At 39.1% G+C, this 17,672-nt stretch overlaps 1 protein-coding gene across 9 annotated transcripts in view; it reads left to right on the top strand.

The window, feature by feature from the left end:
• BIRC6 (baculoviral IAP repeat containing 6) overlaps positions 1–17,672 on the top strand; it is a 258,422-nt gene that overhangs the window by 47,296 nt on the left and 193,454 nt on the right. For all 9 annotated transcript variants that reach the window (XR_004027064.1, XM_030800387.1, XM_030800383.1 and 6 more), the window contains exons 9-10: positions 2,846–2,904; positions 11,423–12,817. Coding sequence is in view for 8 of the 9 variants with exons in the window: in XM_030800387.1 (XP_030656247.1) it covers positions 2,846–2,904; positions 11,423–12,817 (1,454 nt within the window). In the remaining variant the exon portion in view is untranslated. The remainder of the gene's footprint in view (positions 1–2,845; positions 2,905–11,422; positions 12,818–17,672) is intronic.

Below are 17,672 nucleotides of genomic sequence, written 5' to 3'. Positions count from 1 at the left end.
GGTACTCTTATAATATTAGTATGTCTGGTTTTCAGAAACACATATAATCTTAACTAAACATTTTTACTTTAACCATAATACTTATTTTGCATGTTTATTGCTTTGTAAAAGGTTTTGCAAAATGTAGAAGGCTTTAGTGAATACAGTGCCTATTATATAAATAGTGCATGCCTATTGCAGGAAAATGGGAAAATGCAGGAATGGAAATTGATGAAATATAGAGTAGTCATAATCACACTATGGAATTATGGTAACATTTGTATGTATTCTAGTTTCTTTTTAAAATGTATGTGTTTTTTTTTTTGTCGCCCAGGTTAGAATGCAGTGGCGTAATCTTGGCTCACTGCAGCCTCTGCCTCCCGGGTTCAAACGATTTTTCTGCCTTAGCCTCCTAAGTAGCTGGGACTACAGGTGCCCACTACCACTCCTGGCTAATTTTTTGTATTTTTAGTAGAGAAAGGGTTTCTCCATGTTGGCCAGGCTGTTCTTGAACTCCAGACCTCAGATGATCCACCTGCTATGGCCTCCCAGAGTGCTGGGATTACAGGTGTGACCACCACGCCCAGCTGCATGTGATTTTTTAAAAAAGTTTTATTGAAGTGTAATTTTCAAACCATAAAATTCATGTTAAGTGTACAATTTAGTTATTTTATTCATATAATTTTTTTTCTTTTTTTTTTTTTGAGAGAGTCTTGCTCTGTCGCCCATGCTGGAGTGCAGCGGTGCGATCCTGGTTCACTGCAATCTCTGCCTCCCAGGTTCAAGTGATTCTCGTGCCTCAGTCTCCTGAGTAGTTGGGACTGACCCGTGCCACCATGCCTGGGTAAATTTTGTATTTTTAGTAGAGATGGGTTTCACCATATTGGCCAGGCTGGTCTCAAACTCCTGGCCTCATGTGATCTGCCTGCTTCAGCCTCCCAAAGTGCTGGGATTATAGGTGTGAGCCGCTGCACCTGGCCTTAGCCATAAAATATTTTTGTCACAAAATATTTTAAAAGAATGTGATTTTACAAATTATATATGTATATATAGTTTTTTTTTTTCTGTTGAAACAAGGTCTTGCTCTGTCACCCAGGCTCACAGCTCACTGCAGCCTTTACCTCCTGGGCTCAAGTCATCCTTTTACCTCAGCCTTCTAAGTAGCTGGGACTAAAGGCATGTGCCACCATGCCAGCTAATTTTTTATTTTTTGTGGAGATGGGGGTCTCACTATGTTGCCCAGGCTGTTCTTGAACTCCTGGGCTCAAGCAGTCCTCCCTCCTTGCCCTCCCAAAGTGCTGGGATTACAGGTGTGATTCACTGCGCCTGTTCCCTGGTTATATTTTTGAGAACTTTCAGAATAAAACATTCTTTGTTAATTTAAGGCGTTTATCTGGCAACCCTCTTTGAAATATCAAGACACCTGAATTCCTTTAAAACATACTACTACTAAATTTTATTGTTCATCTTAGTACAGCAGGTTAATACTTGGTTATTTATTTTTCTTAATGTGCAGCCATTCTATACTTAAAACCTGTTTTCTTGGTTTGGACTTCTTCATTCTTGATTCCCAATTATTAATATTTCTTCTTGGGATTCATTTTTACACTTACCCTATTTCTCTGAACCAGCCAATTAGGCTAATGAATTAGCAGCTGATTTTAAACTTTTTTGCATTTTTTGCTTTTGTAAATTACAACATTAAATTGGTTTATGGGCAACTATTATCACCTGAAAAAACTAAAAACAGAGAAACTTTTTCAAAAATATATAAGTGAATTTCCCCGTAGCCGCCCCAAAATATTTCAAACATTGCCTTGGAGTGCAGTAATATCCTTAAGCATTTTCAATGCAGAATACTGCTTCATATTCTGTATAAAATAACATTGTAGGCCAGGCACGGTGGCTTATGTCTGTAATCCCAGCACTTTGGGAGGCCGAGGCGGGTGGATCACAAGGTCAGGAGATAGAGACCAGACTTTGTCTTGTCCTGACGACCCCCTATCTTCTGAATTGTCATAGTTTTCCTATATGTAAAGGAGTTCTTAGCCTCTCCAAAACAAGATACAAAACAAAAATAAAATTGCATGTACATGTGAGTACACAAAGATACACACATGCTTATACAACTATTATGTTTGGTTTTAGGCTGTCCTGAATTCAGCAATAGAATAGTTCTTAATGTTTTACTACTGCAAGCTGGTCCTTGATTTTATTAGCTGCTGCTCTCTTTTATATTTTTGTTTGCCCAAACTGTCCTTAGTCACACAGTAGTCTTCAAATTCCTACAAATGTTGTTATGGATTCTTAGAGGTTTCCACACCCTATTTCAGTTAGACATTTATTTAATGATTTAAAAAGATTTTTGTCAGTGTTGTATCAGTTATGATATCAAACTACTCTATATATCATTTAAGCCGATTTTAATTGTTTTTTATGTTTGAGCTATGTAGTAGTGATTTTAACACTGTACTTTCAGGCCAGGCATAGTGGCTCATGCCTATAATCCCAGCACGTTGAGAGGTAGAGGTGGGAAGATTGCTTGAGCCCAAAGGTTCAAGACCAGCCTGGGCAACGTGGCGAGACCCCGTCTCTGCAAAAATTAAAAAAAAAAAGTAGCTGGGCATGGTGGCGTGTGCCTTTGGTCCCACCTACTTGGGAGGCTGAGGCAGGAGGATTGGTTGAGGCCAGGAGGAGGTCAGGGCTGCAGTGAGCTGTGTTCCTGCCACTGTACTCCAGCCTGGATGACAGAGTGAGACCCTGTCTCAGAAAAAACCAAAAAACCAACTGTTCTTTTTTCTTTGCTTTCTCATATGATATATACTTTTTTGAAATTCAAATTGTTTACTTTGTTTTTTGATTTAAGTGATGATTTACTGGAGGATTCAGACAGTGAAGAGCATTCCAGATCAGATTCTGTGACAGGTATGTAAAAAGTATTAGATAATGTGTTTAAAAAATTATTTACACAGTTGTGTATACAGCTAACTACCACTTAATTCTGAATTTCTTAGTCAATGCTAACTCTAAATTTTTGCTAGTATACACAGAAGACTGAAATATTGTGTGTCAGAGATCTCAAATTAGTATGTACATAGTGTTCCATATTTAAAATTTAAATGGTACTTATTTGAGCCAAAGGAATTACAGTGGATAGTTACATTAAAGTTTTGTCACATGTCAGGTAATTAAATGTTTTTATTTGTATAATATATTCTGTTAACTAAAAGTAGTGTTTAAAGCTCTTTATTCATGTAGGTGAATAAAGGACTACATTTTAATGTGTGAAATTATAGACATTAAAACATCAAGTAAATGCTGCCTTACTGGCTTATAAAATATTAGGGCAAGATAATATACTTCGTATTTTAATGTTATTTTATAGGAAAAGCTAATAGTATGTTTCAAAATAGTTTTACTATGTCAGAATTTAAATCCTAACTCTTCTACTTAATATAGTCTGATTGCATTTCCTGATATACAGCATAGTGGTATTAAAGTCTGTCATTTAGAGTTTTAAAAATTAGGCCGGGCTTGGTGGCTCACGTCGGTAATCCCAGCACTTTGGGTGGCCATGGCGGGTGGATCACCTGAGATCAGGAGTTCGAGACTAGCCTGGCCAACATGGTGAAACTCCGTCTCTACTAAGAATAAAAAACATTTAGCCAGGCGTGGTGGCGCATGCCTGTCCCAGCTACTCAGGAGGCTGAGGCAGGAGAATCGTTTGAACCCGGGAGGCGGAGATTGCAGTGAGCTGAGATTGTGCCATTGCACTCCAGCCTGGGCAACAAGAGAGAAACTCTGTCTCAAAAAAAAAAAAAAAAGAATTAGATAAGTTCATATAAAGTGTAGTGCCTGGGAAGTACCCAGTATTTTTAAAAAGTGACTGTTATTAAATTGTGGCTATTGTTTAATGTCAGATGCTGTGTACTACGGACATATATAACTTAAATCTTTTTAGAATAGGAATGGTTTTGTATAGTACAGTTCAAAAAAATTGTAGTTAACATTTGGTAGTAAATATTCTTTAAATTCTAATTTGTCATCAAATTTTTTTGAAAGGCACTAAATGGAACACTGGATAATTTTGGGTTAATCCTTAGCAGTCTTTTGAAGCAGTTCTTATCAATGAACAAAAAAAAAATCACCAAATAAGGCAGGAAAATGCCCTTAAAAATGTACAAATGGTGTAATTCGTTCTAGAAAAGTTAAAAATTGTTTGCTTTTTTTTTTTTTAAATGTAGACTGAGGAAGCTAATGCTCTTATCCTGTTTTGTTCTTTTGCAAAAACATAAGAGGTTACTACTACATTTTCTTTCTTTGTTTCTTTCTTTTTCTTTTTTTTTTTTTTTTTTTTTTTTTGAGACAGAGTCTTGCTCTGTTGCCCAGGCTGGAGTGCAGTGGTGTGATCTCAGCTCACTGCAACCTCCGCCTCCCGAGTTCAAGGGATTCTCTTGCCTCAGCCTTGTGAGTAGTTGGGATTATAGGTGCCTGCCACCACACCTGGCTAATTTTTGTATCTTTAGTAGAGATGGGGTTTCACCATGTTGGCCAGGCTCGTCTTGAACTCCTGACCTCAGGTGATCTGCCTGCCTCGGCCTCCTAAAGTGCTAGGATTACAGGCGTGAGCCACCGCACCTGGCCAGACCTGGCTCTTTCTTTTGTTTTTTTGAGACCGCTCTGTGGCCAGGCCGGTCTTGAACTGCTGACCTCAGGTGATCCACTTGCCTCAGCCTCCCAAAGTGCTGGGATTACAGATGTGAGCCACTGCACCCGGCCAAGTTTTTGAACTCTTTCAAAAAATAACTCCTTGGTCTTGTTAAGTTACTTAAACTGTGGGCTTCAGTTTTTCCTTTGTAAAGTGTTTGCTGTTTTAAGTTTTTTTTTGATTGTCACTGGAACCTTTCCTTTGTGTGCTATAGTTTTGTTGTTTTCCCTGGGTCTAAAGATCTCAGTACATGCTTTTGCAGTTATAATACTTGTATTTGGTCAATTTTCTTATCCGTTTTCTACCTTTATTCTTTTCATCTATGCCTGTTTGATTTTTCACACATTTTAAAGATACTATAATCATGTTTACTTTAGCTCATAGTGTCTTGAAAATTATCATGTATTTTTGTCGACTACATATAACACTTCATTTAGGGGTGTAAAAATTGTCTTTATGTATTAAAAAGTAGCTATGGTAAGAGAAAATATCTTTCCAGTTCAAAATTTTTAATTGCCTCATTTGAGGGTTTGTAAGTAGCTTATTCATTCACAGTAAAAGTATGTATCTTCTAAACTAATTTTGTTATATTGAAAGACCATTGGTGACTTTATGGAGGCTTATAGAGTAGTCATGTATATATATTTGATATTAATGATTGGTGTCTTCTCTTCCTGAAGTATCTAAAAAGTGATAAGGTACCATTTAAAACTTATCAGAACATATCCAATTTGATGGAAATCACAGTTCTAAGTGATTTTCGTCAAATTGGATGATACGGTCTGAAGAATTATGAAATAAATCTCTTTTTTTTTTTTTTTTTTTTGGAGACAGAGTCTGGCTCTGTCCCCCAGGCTGGAGTGCAGTGGCACCATCTCGGCTCACTGCAAGCTCCACCTCCCGGGTTCACGCCATTGTCCTGCCTCAGCCTCCCGAGTAGCTGGGACTACAGGCGCCCGCCACCACGCCCTGCTAATTTTTTTGTATTTTTAGTAGAGACAGGGTTTCACTATGTTGGCCAGGATGGTCTCGAACTCCTGACGTCGTGATCCGCCTACCTCGGCCGCCCAAAGTGCTAGGATTACAGGCTTGAGCCACCGCGCCCAGCCGAAATAAATTTCTTTTCTGTTTTTTTTTGGTTTTTGTTTTTGTTTGAGATGGAGTCTCATTCTGTTGCCCAGGCTGGAGTGCAGTGGCACGGATCTTGGCTCACTGCAACCTCTGCCTCCTGGGTTCAAGCAATTCTACTGCCTCAGCCTCCTGAGTAGCTGGGATTACAGGCGCCCACCACCACACCTAATTTTTGTGTTTTTTGTAGAGATAGGGCTTCACCATGTTGGCCAGGCTGGTCTTGAACTCCTGACCTCAAGTGATCCACCTCCCTCAGCCTCCCAAAGTGTTGGGATTACAGGTGTGAGCCATTGTGCCCAGCCTATTGAAATATATTTCTTAATTTCAAAAATGTGAGTGCAGATGAAGAGACATTTGTTTTTAGTTGGAGGTTATGAGGCTTGAAGATATCTAAGAGGATTGCATAGAGAAAAGTTTGGTATTTGAACCACAGATCAGAATTAAGTATACATGGCTTCTTGTGAAGACTGAGAAGAATGGTAGGAAGTTAAAGAAGGGTTGAAATTGAAATTTGAGTTTTAGAAGAGTGCGTAGATAAAACCTAATTGCTTACCTCAGGAAGTTTGGTTGACACTACCCAAATAAGCAGAATAGAGAAGGGTTTTTAAAATGATTGTCTGAAGAATATTATGCTGGTGGTTGTTTGCAGGTATTTGTGTAAAAATTTATTTTGTGGCCTAGTAGGTTTTAGAAATTCTGAAATAGGTAGAGTTGACAAGTTTGTTTGCTGCAGGGCGTTTGTCAGTCAACAGTGTGCTTTGTCACCATTCTGAGTAGAATGTATAGTTTATGCTGCTTCCCACATGTTGAATAAATATTCGAGAAGCAGCAAAGTAATAATGCCACTTGTAATATTTTCCTTTTTAATAAAGTTTCACCTTACATACCATTTACTTTGAATATTGACTTAAATTTGTGTTAATATATGTAATTTATGGTTTATTTTGTTATATACATAGACCAAAATTGTTTTTTCTTGGCAGTTTCCTACCATAGTTTAGAAAGAAATCATTTAAGTAAATTTGTCAGTTTAGTCCAGTTGAGCATCCTCAGGATTTATTGTGGTATAGTACATGTTATGAAAATATCTCAGTTGATCGCGCCACTGCACTCCAGCCTGGGCGACAGAGCGAGACTCCGTCTAAAAAAAAAAAAAAAAAAAAAATCTCAGTCAGCCTTCAATTTCCAATCTGAATTGTAGAGAAAATATACATGAATACTGAATGACAGAAAAAAGGCTGCATGTGACTATAGCCAAATGAATATTTAAATAAGTGAACAGCTTCATTAATACAATTAAATCATGTTTATAATGAAAATTTTTTTCTTCTGTAGCTAGAAAATATTTCCGTTTTAGAGGGTAGTAGTCATGTTATGTGAAGCGACATCATCCCCAGATTATGGGAAATTCTAGATATGCCAGTGAGCATGTAGAAGAGATTATGAATAAAATAGTGTAAAATGGTGTAAACAGAGCTTTGAGTTACCCTAAGTGGTTCTTCATGAATCTCAGTTGCTTATTGCTCTACTTGGGCAACTTCTTTTTTTTTTTGAGATGGAGTCTCGCTCTGTCGCCCAGGCTGGAGTGCAGTGGCGCGATCTCAGCTCACTGCAAGCTCTGCCTCCTGGGTTCACGCCATTCTCCTGCCTCAGCCTCCTGAGTAGCTGGGACTACAGGTGCCCGCCAGCACACCCGGCTAAATTTTTGTATTTTTAGTAGAGACGGGGTTTCGCCGTGTTAGCCAGGATGGTCTCGATCTCCTGACCTCGGGATCCACCCTCCTCGGCCTCCCAAAGCGCTGGGATTACAGGCGTGAGCCACCGCGCCCGGCCTATTTGGGCAACTTTCAAAGCTTCATGGAGTCACTTTGAGTTCATTTTTTTTTTTTTTTTTTTTTAAGACGGAGTTTTGCTTTTTTGCACAGGCTGGAGTGCAATGGCGTGATCTTCGCTCACTGCAACCTCCGCCTCCAGGGTTCAAACGATTCTCCTGCTTCACCCTCCCCAGTAGTTGGTATTACAGGCACATGCCACCATGCTTGGCTAATTTTGTATTTTTAGTGGAGATGGAGTTTCACCATGTTGACCAGTCTGGTCTCGAACTCCTGACCTCAGGTGATCCACCCACCTCAGCCTGCCAAAGTGCTGGGATTACAGGTGTGAGCCTCTACGCCCAGCCTTGAGCACTTTTATATTTATTTCCTTTTCTCTGTTTTTCCTGTCTAAATCATAAAGGCAATTTTATATATATATATATTTTTTAATTTTTTAATTTTTTCTATTTTCAAAAATCGCCTAGAGTGGTTTTTTCTTTTGAGACGGGATCTCAGTCTGTCGTCCTGGCTGGAGTGCAGTGGTGCGATCTCAGCACACTGCAATCTCTGGCCTCCTGGGTTCAAGCAATTTCTCTTGCGTCAGCCTCCCGAGCAGTGGGACTACAGGCATGTACCACCATGCCTGGCTACTTTTTGTGTTTTTGGTAGAGACGAGGTTTCACCATGTTGGAGAGGCTGTTGTCAAACTCCTGGGCTCAAGTGATCTGGCCTGCCTCGGCCTCCCAAAGTACTGGGATTACAGGCGTGGGCCACCGCGTCTGGCCTAACCTATAGTGGTCTTTATGTTATTATTGCTAATGATGTTGCTGCCTGACTGAAAGAAGTTTGTGCCATTGAGATAGAGACAGATCAGTGGAAAGAATTTTCAGTTTAGCGTCAGGAGATTATACTTGATCTGGGAGTTGACTGACATCTATTGTAAGATTTTCTTTCCTTTTTTTCTGTTTTCTGGAAACGGGGTTTTACTGTGTTGCCGAGGCTGGTCTTGAACAGAACTCCTGGTCTAAAAGGATCCTTCTATCTCAGCCTCCCAAATAGCTGGGATTACAGGCATGCACCACAACGCCTAGCTTTGTGATTAATATCACAGGTTTAAAGGTTGAGACTGAGAAACTCAGTCCTGTGTTTCAGTATAGAAACTGAGTTCTGAGACTGTACTGCTTTTAAGGGAATAGTTTAAAGAAGGCACAATAGAAAAAAGGTCGGCAGGGCATGGTGGCTCATGTCTATAATCTGAGCACTTTGGGAGGCCGAGGTGGGCAGATCATAAGGTCAGGAGTTCGACGCTAGCCGGACCAACATGGTGAAAACCCATCTTTACTAAAAATACAAAAATTAGCCAGGCGTGGTGGCAGGTGCCTGTAATCCCAGCTACTCAGGAGGCTGAGGCAGGAGAATCCCTTGAACCTGGGTGGCAGAGGTTGCAATGAGCAGAGATTATGCCATTGCACTCCAGCCTGGGTGACAATAGTGAGACTTCGTCTCAAAAAAAAAAAAAAAAAAAAGAAAGTGAATAAGATGATATGATGTAATGTAGTTGTGTGACTTTAAATGAACTAAAAATTAGCATATAATACAGAAGACACTGTATGTTTCACATAAAGATTATACAGTTTTGGAACTTTTTCTTCCTAGTTATTTTTTTTTTTTTTTCTAAACTGAGGTTAGAATTGTATTCTCTGACATTCCACTGATAATCAGCAGAGGATGGGGTGAGAGAGAGGAAATGGTGCTTATAACTCCTTCAGAGTGGTGAAAGAAAGGAAACTGAGATTACAATCTTTTTTTAATGGATATTTTGCATAGTGCATAAGTGACAGATGCATAAGTAGTATTCTCTCTTTGGTTTAGAATTGAAGTGCAGAAATTCTATTACTTTGATACTAATTTAAAGTTATGAATAAATAATATTTTTTAACTCTTTAATCATATTACTTTTTTGAAAAAAGGTTTTGCTCACAAATTGCCAAGAGGATATATTTTGAATTGAAAAGACTTTTTGTTTTTTTTTTTTTGGAGACAGTCTCACTCTTGTTGCCCAGACTAGAGAGTACAGTTGCGTGATCTCAGCTCACTGCAACTTCTGTCTGCCAGGTTCAAGTGATTCTCGTGCCTCAGCCTCCCAAGTAGCTGGGACTACAGGCATGTGCCACCATGCCCGGCTAATTTTCTTTTTCTTTTCTTTTCTTTTTTTTTTTTGAGACATAGTCTTGCTCTTGTTGCCCAGGCTGTGGTGCAATGGTGCGGTCTTGGCTCACCGCAACCTCCGCCTTCCGGCTTCAAGCCATTTTCCAGCCCCAGCCTCCTGAGTAGCTGGCATTACAGGCATGCACCACCACACCCAGCTAATTTTGTATTTTTAGTAGAAACGGAATTTCTCCATGTTGGTCAGGCTGGTCCCAAACTCCTGACCTCAGGTGATCTGCCTGCCTCAGCCTCCCAAAGTGCTGGGATTACAGGCACGAGCCATCGCACCCAGCCTCTAATTTTTTGTATTTTTAGTAGAGACGGGGTTTTGCCATGTTACCCAGGCTGGTCTCGAACTCCTGAGCTCAGGTAATCTGCCCACCTCAACCTCCCAAAGTGCTAGGATGACAGGTGTGAGCCACTGTGCCTGGCCTAAGTTGAAAATAATTTTGAGTCCCTTGAATACCTTTACGGTTTTTCTGAGTAAGCTCATCTTAGATTTGATTATGTTTAAAAAAAAAAAAAAAAAAACAAAAAAGAAAAAACACAGCCTGGTATCTATGAGGGATTGGTTCCAGGACCCTCTCTAGATATCAAAATCCAGGTGTGCTCAAGTCCCTTGTATAAAATGATATAGTTTTGCTTATAACCTATGCACATCTACATTTTCCTGTTACTTTAAATGATCTCTAAATTACTTATAATATCTAATACAATGTAAATACTGAGTAAAATGTTGTTATGCTCTATTGTTTATTGACAAAAAGTTTGTACATGTTTAGTAGAGATGCAACCATCCGTTTTTTTAAAAAAAAGTTTTCCGGCCGGGCATGGTGGCTCATGCCCGTAATCCCAGCACTTTGGGAGGCTGAGGCGGGTGGATCACCTGAGGTCGGGAGTTTGAGACCAGCCTGACCAACATGGAGAAACCATGTCTCTACTAAAAATACAAAATTAGCTGGGTATGGTGGCACAGCTACTCTTGAGGCTGAGGCAGGAGAATTGGTTGAACCTGGGAGGTGGAGGTTTTGGTGAGCCGAGATCACGTCATTGCACTCTAGCCTAGGCAACAAGAGCAAAACTCCGTCTCCAAAACATAAATAAATAAATAAATAAGTTTTCCATCTGTAGTTAGTTGAATCCGTGGATGTAGAACTTGTGAATATGGAGGGCTGACTGCACTTTAAATTTTTTTAGGCCAGGCGTGGTGGCTCACGCCTGTAATCCCAGCACTTTGGGAGGCCGAGGTGGGTGGATCACCTGAGGTCAGGAGTTTGAGACCATCCTGGACAACATGGTGAAACCCAGGCTCTACTAAAAATAGAAAAATTAGCTGGGCGTGGTGACATGAGCCTGTAATCCCAGCTACTTGGGAGGCTGAGGCACTAGAATCGCTCTTGAACCTGGGGTGCGGAGGTTGTGGTGAGCCAAAATTGCACCACTGCACTCTAGCCTGGGTGACAGAGCAAGAATTTGTCTCAAAAATAAATAAATAAATAAATAAATAGTTTTACTTGTATATTCATAATGTACTGACTGGATGAGTAGAAACGTATCTAATGAATATTGTTCCTTTTTAAAGGGCATACATCACAGAAGGAAGCCATGGAAGTAAGCCTTGATATAACAGCACTCAGCATTCTCCAACAGCCAGAAAAGCTTCAGTGGGAGATTGTTGCAAATGTGCTTGAAGATACTGTTAAGGATCTTGAAGAACTTGGGGCAAATCCTTGTTTAACAAACTCTAAGAGTGAAAAGACAAAGGAAAAGCACCAGGAACAACACAACATTCCTTTTCCGTGTTTATTAGCTGGAGGTTTATTAACATATAAATCTCCTGCTACCTCACCCATTAGTAGTAATTCTCACAGGTCACTGGATGGTTTAAGCAGAACTCAGGGTGAAAGTATATCAGAACAAGGGTCAACTGACAATGAATCCTGCACTAATTCAGAACTAAATTCTCCTCTGGTAAGGAGGACTTTACCGGTTTTGCTTCTTTATAGCATCAAGGAATCTGATGAGAAAGCAGGAAAGATCTTTTCACAGATGAACAATATTATGAGTAAAAGTTTGCATGATGATGGTTTTACTGTTCCACAGATTATTGAAATGGAGCTGGATAGTCAGGAACAGTTGTTATTGCAGGATCCTCCTGTGACTTACATTCAGCAATTTGCAGATGCAGCAGCCAACCTTACCTCTCCGGATTCTGAGAAGTGGAACTCTGTGTTTCCCAAGCCTGGGACTTTGGTTCAATGCTTGAGGCTGCCAAAGTTTGCAGAGGAGGAGAATCTTTGTATAGACTCAATAACTCCTTGTGCTGACGGAATTCATTTGTTGGTAGGACTGCGGACATGCCCTGTTGAATCTTTGAGTGCAATAAATCAAGTAGAGGCCTTGAATAATTTAAATAAATTAAACTCTGCACTATGTAATAGACGGAAAGGTGAGCTGGAATCAAATCTTGCTGTAGTGAATGGTGCAAATATTAGTGTAATCCAACATGAATCACCAGCAGATGTACAGACTCCTTTGATAATTCAGCCTGAGCAGAGGAATGTTAGTGGTGGATATTTAGTGCTTTATAAAATGAATTATGCCACCCGGATAGTGACTTTAGAAGAGGAGCCAATAAAAATACAACATATCAAAGATCCCCAGGACACAATTACCTCGCTCATTTTGCTTCCACCAGATATATTGGATAATCGAGAGGATGACTGTGAGGAACCTATTGAGGACATGCAGTTAATCTCAAAGAATGGTTTTGAGAGAGAAAAAACATCTGACATTTCTACTCTTGGACACCTGGTAATAACCACTCAGGGAGGATATGTAAAAATACTAGATCTTTCAAACTTTGAAATTTTGGCCAAAGTGGAGCCTCCCAAAAAGGAGGGCACTGAGGAACAGGACACATTTGTTTCTGTGATTTACTGTTCTGGCACAGACAGGCTGTGTGCGTGCACCAAAGGTAAGTTGTTTGATTATGCTATAAATCTTATAAAATCCATGTATATATGGCATTTGTTTATGTGCATACCTAGTATGAATTTTAGGTTCAAATAGATGGAGAGGAATTAATTTTTTTGTAATGAAGTGGTAAATCCTTCTTTTTAAGCTGTTCTTAAAACTTTTTTCTACTGCCCTAGGTAAGGATTCTAACTGTAAATAAGTTAGTAAGTCACTTAGCAAGTATCTTCTGCTTTAACCTCAAGAAAATCACATGCTTTTATTTCAGTGAGTCCCTGACTCTGCATCTGCTCAAATTTATGACCATGGCAAATTATGTTAAATTCATTAAACCTATTTTTATTTATTTATAAACTAGGATAAGAAAGTCTATTTCCTAGGCTTATTAGAATGAAATTATGTAAAGTTCCTGGCACAGTTACTGGTCCTTATTTCCTTCTGAAATAAAAATACTTAGCAAACAATTTTTAGTTTTGCTAAATACATTTTTTTGTCTGATTTACTCCTGATCTTTGGCTAGTAGTGAATTAGTTTTGCAAATTTTGAAGCACTATGTAGATTAAGATAGTGTGCAATTATTTTTTCTTTTTTTCTCCTTTCTTTTCCTTTTCCTTTCCCCTTTCCCCCTTTCTTTCCCCCCTCCCCTTTCTTTCCCCCTCCTCTCCCCTCCTTTCTTTTCCTTTTTTCTTTTTGAGTGGAAGTTTCATTCTTGTTGCCCAAGCTGAAGTGCAATGGCCCAATCTCAGCTCACTACAACCTCCACCCCCCAGGTTCAAGCAATTCTCCTGCCTCAGCCTCCCAAGTAGCTGGGATTATAGGCACGTGGCAGCATGCCCGGCTAATTTTTTTGTATGTTTAGTAGAGACAGGGTTTCACCATGTTAGCCAGGCTGGTCTTGAACTCCTGACCTCAGGTGATCCACCCACCTCAGCCTCCCAAAGTGCTGGGATTACAGGCATGAGCCATCATGCCAGGCCTTTTCTTTTCTTTCTCAGGGTCTCACTGTGTTGCCCAGGCTGGAGTGCAGTGGCATGATCTCAGCTCACTGCAGCCTCAACCTCCTGGGCACAAGTGGTCCTCTGGCCTTGGCCTCCTGAATAGCTGGGGCTACAGTGCATAGCTGGGACTACGTACTACCATGTTCAGCTAGTTTTTGTATTTTTTTGTAGAAATGGGATTTCGCCATGTTGCTCAGGCTGGTCTCAAACTCCTGAGTTTGAGTGATCTGCCTGCCTCGGCCTCCCAAAGTGCTGGGATTACAGGCGTGTGGCATTGTGCCTGGCCTATTTTTTTCTTTATATACATTTTAAGTTAGGGAGATAAAGCAGTTTTTGAAAAGGATTACTGACAGTATCAGGCAAAATGAATAGTTCTATTGATTGTCTAGTAGGAATTTAGGACTAGGAGGTAGTTGAAGCCTAAGTGACTATAACTAAGGCATGGCAGAGGAATTAGGATCTGAGCAGAGTTATGCATGCATCTCATCTGTGGTTCTGATAGTCATTAGACTGTTTTTCCTCTCTTTAAATAGATTTCAAGAGTTTAGCCAAGGAACATAATGGTGAATGTAGTGGTTAGATTGCCTTCTTTGAACTATATGTAGTGAAATTATTTTTTTATTTTTATTTTTTGTTTTTGAGACAGAGTCTCACCCTGTCAACAGGCTGGGGTGCAGTTATGCAATCTTGGCTCACTGCAACTTCTGCCTCCCAGGTTCAAGTGATTCTCCGGCATTAGCCTCCTGAATAGCTGGGACCACAGGTGTGCGTCACCACACTTGGCTAATTTTTGTATTTTTAGTAGTGACGAGGTTTCACTATGTTGGCTAGTCTGGTCTTGAACTGCTGACCTTGAGCGATCCACCTGCCTTGGCCTCCCAAAGTGATGGGATTATAGGCACGATCCACTGCACCCAGTGAAATTTCTGTAATTTCTAGTGAAAGTATAATGGAAAAAAATCTTTAAATATCATAAAAATCCAACTAGATTAATTTAGAAAATGAGCAGTGTAGTCTAATAACTTTAGACTAATAAAACTTGGAATTACAGTTGAGAATTTCAGAACACCCATTAAAATTCTGTGTGGTATCAGAGATAATTTGAATTTATTGGTCACATATATGCCAATTCATTGTTGTAAGAACTTTACCTGTGTTCGTTTAGTCATCACACCAACTTTAATATACTATTATTGTCTCCATTTTGTAGATAAAGATACTGAAGGAAAGAGAGGTTAAGTAACTTATTAAGTAATAGAGCTAATAAATGTCAGAGCCAGCATTCAAACCTGGGAGTCTTTCATCAGAGCACTTTAAATGGCATTGTACTGCCATAATACAACAAAAGATGACGAATCTTACACTGAATTCTTTACATTCTTTTAATCTGAAAGATTTAAAAATTGACAATTATTTAACTTGCTATAGGTCATCCAAAATGGAGCTGGACTTGGAACCTAGGTGACATAGCACCCCGGTGCACATCTTTATAAGAAACCACTGTTTTCCAGAAATGCAATAAGGGTTTTTAATGCTTTCAATTATTTGATGAGCTATGCTTTAGGTAACTCAGAAGAGAAATAGTATTTGCACCTTAAATATTTAAGTTATTAAGTTTTTTAGCATTTAAATAAAAGTATTGGCCAGGTGTGGTGGTGTGTACCTGTAATCCCAGCTACTTGGGAGGCTGAGACAGGAGAATCACTTGAACCCAGGAGGAGAAGGTTGCAGTGAGCTGAGATCACGTCACTTCACTCCAGCCTAGGCGACTGAGCAAGACTCTGTCTCAAAACAAACAAACAAAAAAGTATTTAAAATAGATGGTGGTTTTCTTGGAGTTTGTACAGTCCGGAATTCCTAGAACATGATCTCATGTGATAGGGAATTTATCCAGATGATGAAAGATAAGAAAAACCTGAGAAGTTAGTTGCTTTCAAAATGATCTTCCAATTCTTCAGGGATTGACTGATGAAGGTGCATTTGAAAAGATAATAACAAAGGGGAAAAAATAGTTGATGTCTTAAAATGTATGTACATGTATGATTTTTAAAAAGCGTCTCAGACTGAATCAAATGGATGTGACCCTGTCTTCTGAGTATATTCAAATAACATAAAACTCTTTCTTATGGAGAATCAAGTCTTTTCATAAAAATAAATCTATAGTTAATATATGTTTTAAGTTAATTTTATATAGGTTTAATAATATACTAAATGTAGATTTGTTAAGCTATCTTTGATAATTCAGGAATAGAATATATACACTACATATAAAATTTCGTAAAAGGCATAAAATAAAGTATGAATTTCAAAAATTTAGAGTTTAAAGTGAAAGATAAATTGGTATTCTGCTTGGTACAAATACACTTAAAATCAATAGGAAAGACTTAAATGAGAAAGTAAGACTAAGATGTATCAGTGGAGTATAAGGATAGGGTGCAGTTATGATACCTGACAAAATATTAATGCTTAAAAAATAAAGTTTTTTAAAAGGCCACAATTAATAGGGAACATACCATGAAATATAACAATACTGAATATAAATATGACCCCAACAACATAAAGCCTGTATACCTGTACTGATATTCAGAAGGAGAATAGTAAGTTGAGCCATAATTGCTTTGAAAGTCTTTAATAATCTCACTATCTGGGATTATTGGACTGTATGGTCACATCCTTGTTTTGGTACTTGTTTCTTGTGGAAAACATTCCTTTAAATGTCTTCTGTTCCTGCTTTGCTAAGAGTTTCCAATAGGAATGAATGTTACATTTTGTCAAATACTTGTTTGCATCCATGGAGATCATTTGGTTGTTCTTTTTAGTTCATTATGGTGAAATATATTGATTGACTTTTGGATATTAAATTAACTGTGCGTTCCTGGGATAAAACCCACTTGGTCTTAATGCATTACCTTATGTATTGTTGGATACAGTTTGCTAAAATTTTGTTCATAATTTTTGCATATTGTTCATCAGGGATATTATATGTTCCTTGTAATCTTTCTTTCTTTTTTTTTTTTTTTTTTTGAGACAGAGTCTCGCTCTTTCACCCAGGCTGGAGTGCAGTGGCGCAATCTCGGCTCACTGCAGGTTCCGCCCCCCGGAGTTCACGCCATTCTCCTGCCTCAGCCTCCCACGTAGCTGGGACTACAGGCGCCCGCCACCTCGCCCGGCTAATTTTTTGTATTTTTAGTAGAGACGGGGTTTCACCGTGTTAGCCAGGATGGTCTCGATCTCCTGACCTCGTGATCCACCCGCCTCGGCCTCCCAAAGTGCTGGGATTACAGGCGTGAGCCACCGCGCCCGGCCTGTAATCTTTCTTTTTTAGTTTTTGCTTTTTGTAATCTTTATCTGGTTTTGATATCAGTGTAATGCTTGCCTGATAGAATGAGTTGGGAAGTATTCTGTCTTCAATTTTGTGGTAAAGTTTGTGTAGGATTGGTCTCATTTTTCCTCAAATATTTGGTAGAATTCACCAGTGAAGCTTTTTGGGCCTGGAGATTTTTTTTAGTGGGAAGATTTTGAATATACAAATTCAATTATGTTTATAGAGACTTCCTAAGGTTTTTTTTAATTTTATTTTTTAGTGAGTTCTGATAGTCTTTTTGTCAGTTTTTAAGTTATGAAATTTTAGCATAAAGAATTTCATAATATTCCCCACAATCCTTTTATTTTATTTACTTTTTATTTTTTTTGAAACAGAGTCTCGCCTTGTCACTCAGGCTGGAGTGCAGTGGCGCAGTTTTGGCTCACTGCAACCCCTGCCTCCTGGGTTCAAGTGATTCTCTCACCTCAGCCTCCCGAGTAGCTGGGACTACAGGTACACCACCATGCCTGGTTAATTTTTGTATTTTTAGTAGA

The sequence above is a fragment of the Nomascus leucogenys genome, chromosome 19 (genome assembly GCF_006542625.1).
Source record: "Nomascus leucogenys isolate Asia chromosome 19, Asia_NLE_v1, whole genome shotgun sequence".
In the NCBI taxonomy this organism is placed as follows: Eukaryota; Metazoa; Chordata; class Mammalia; order Primates; family Hylobatidae; genus Nomascus; species Nomascus leucogenys.
Note: the sequence above shows the minus strand (reverse complement) of the source record. Positions and strands in the feature narration are given on the sequence as shown.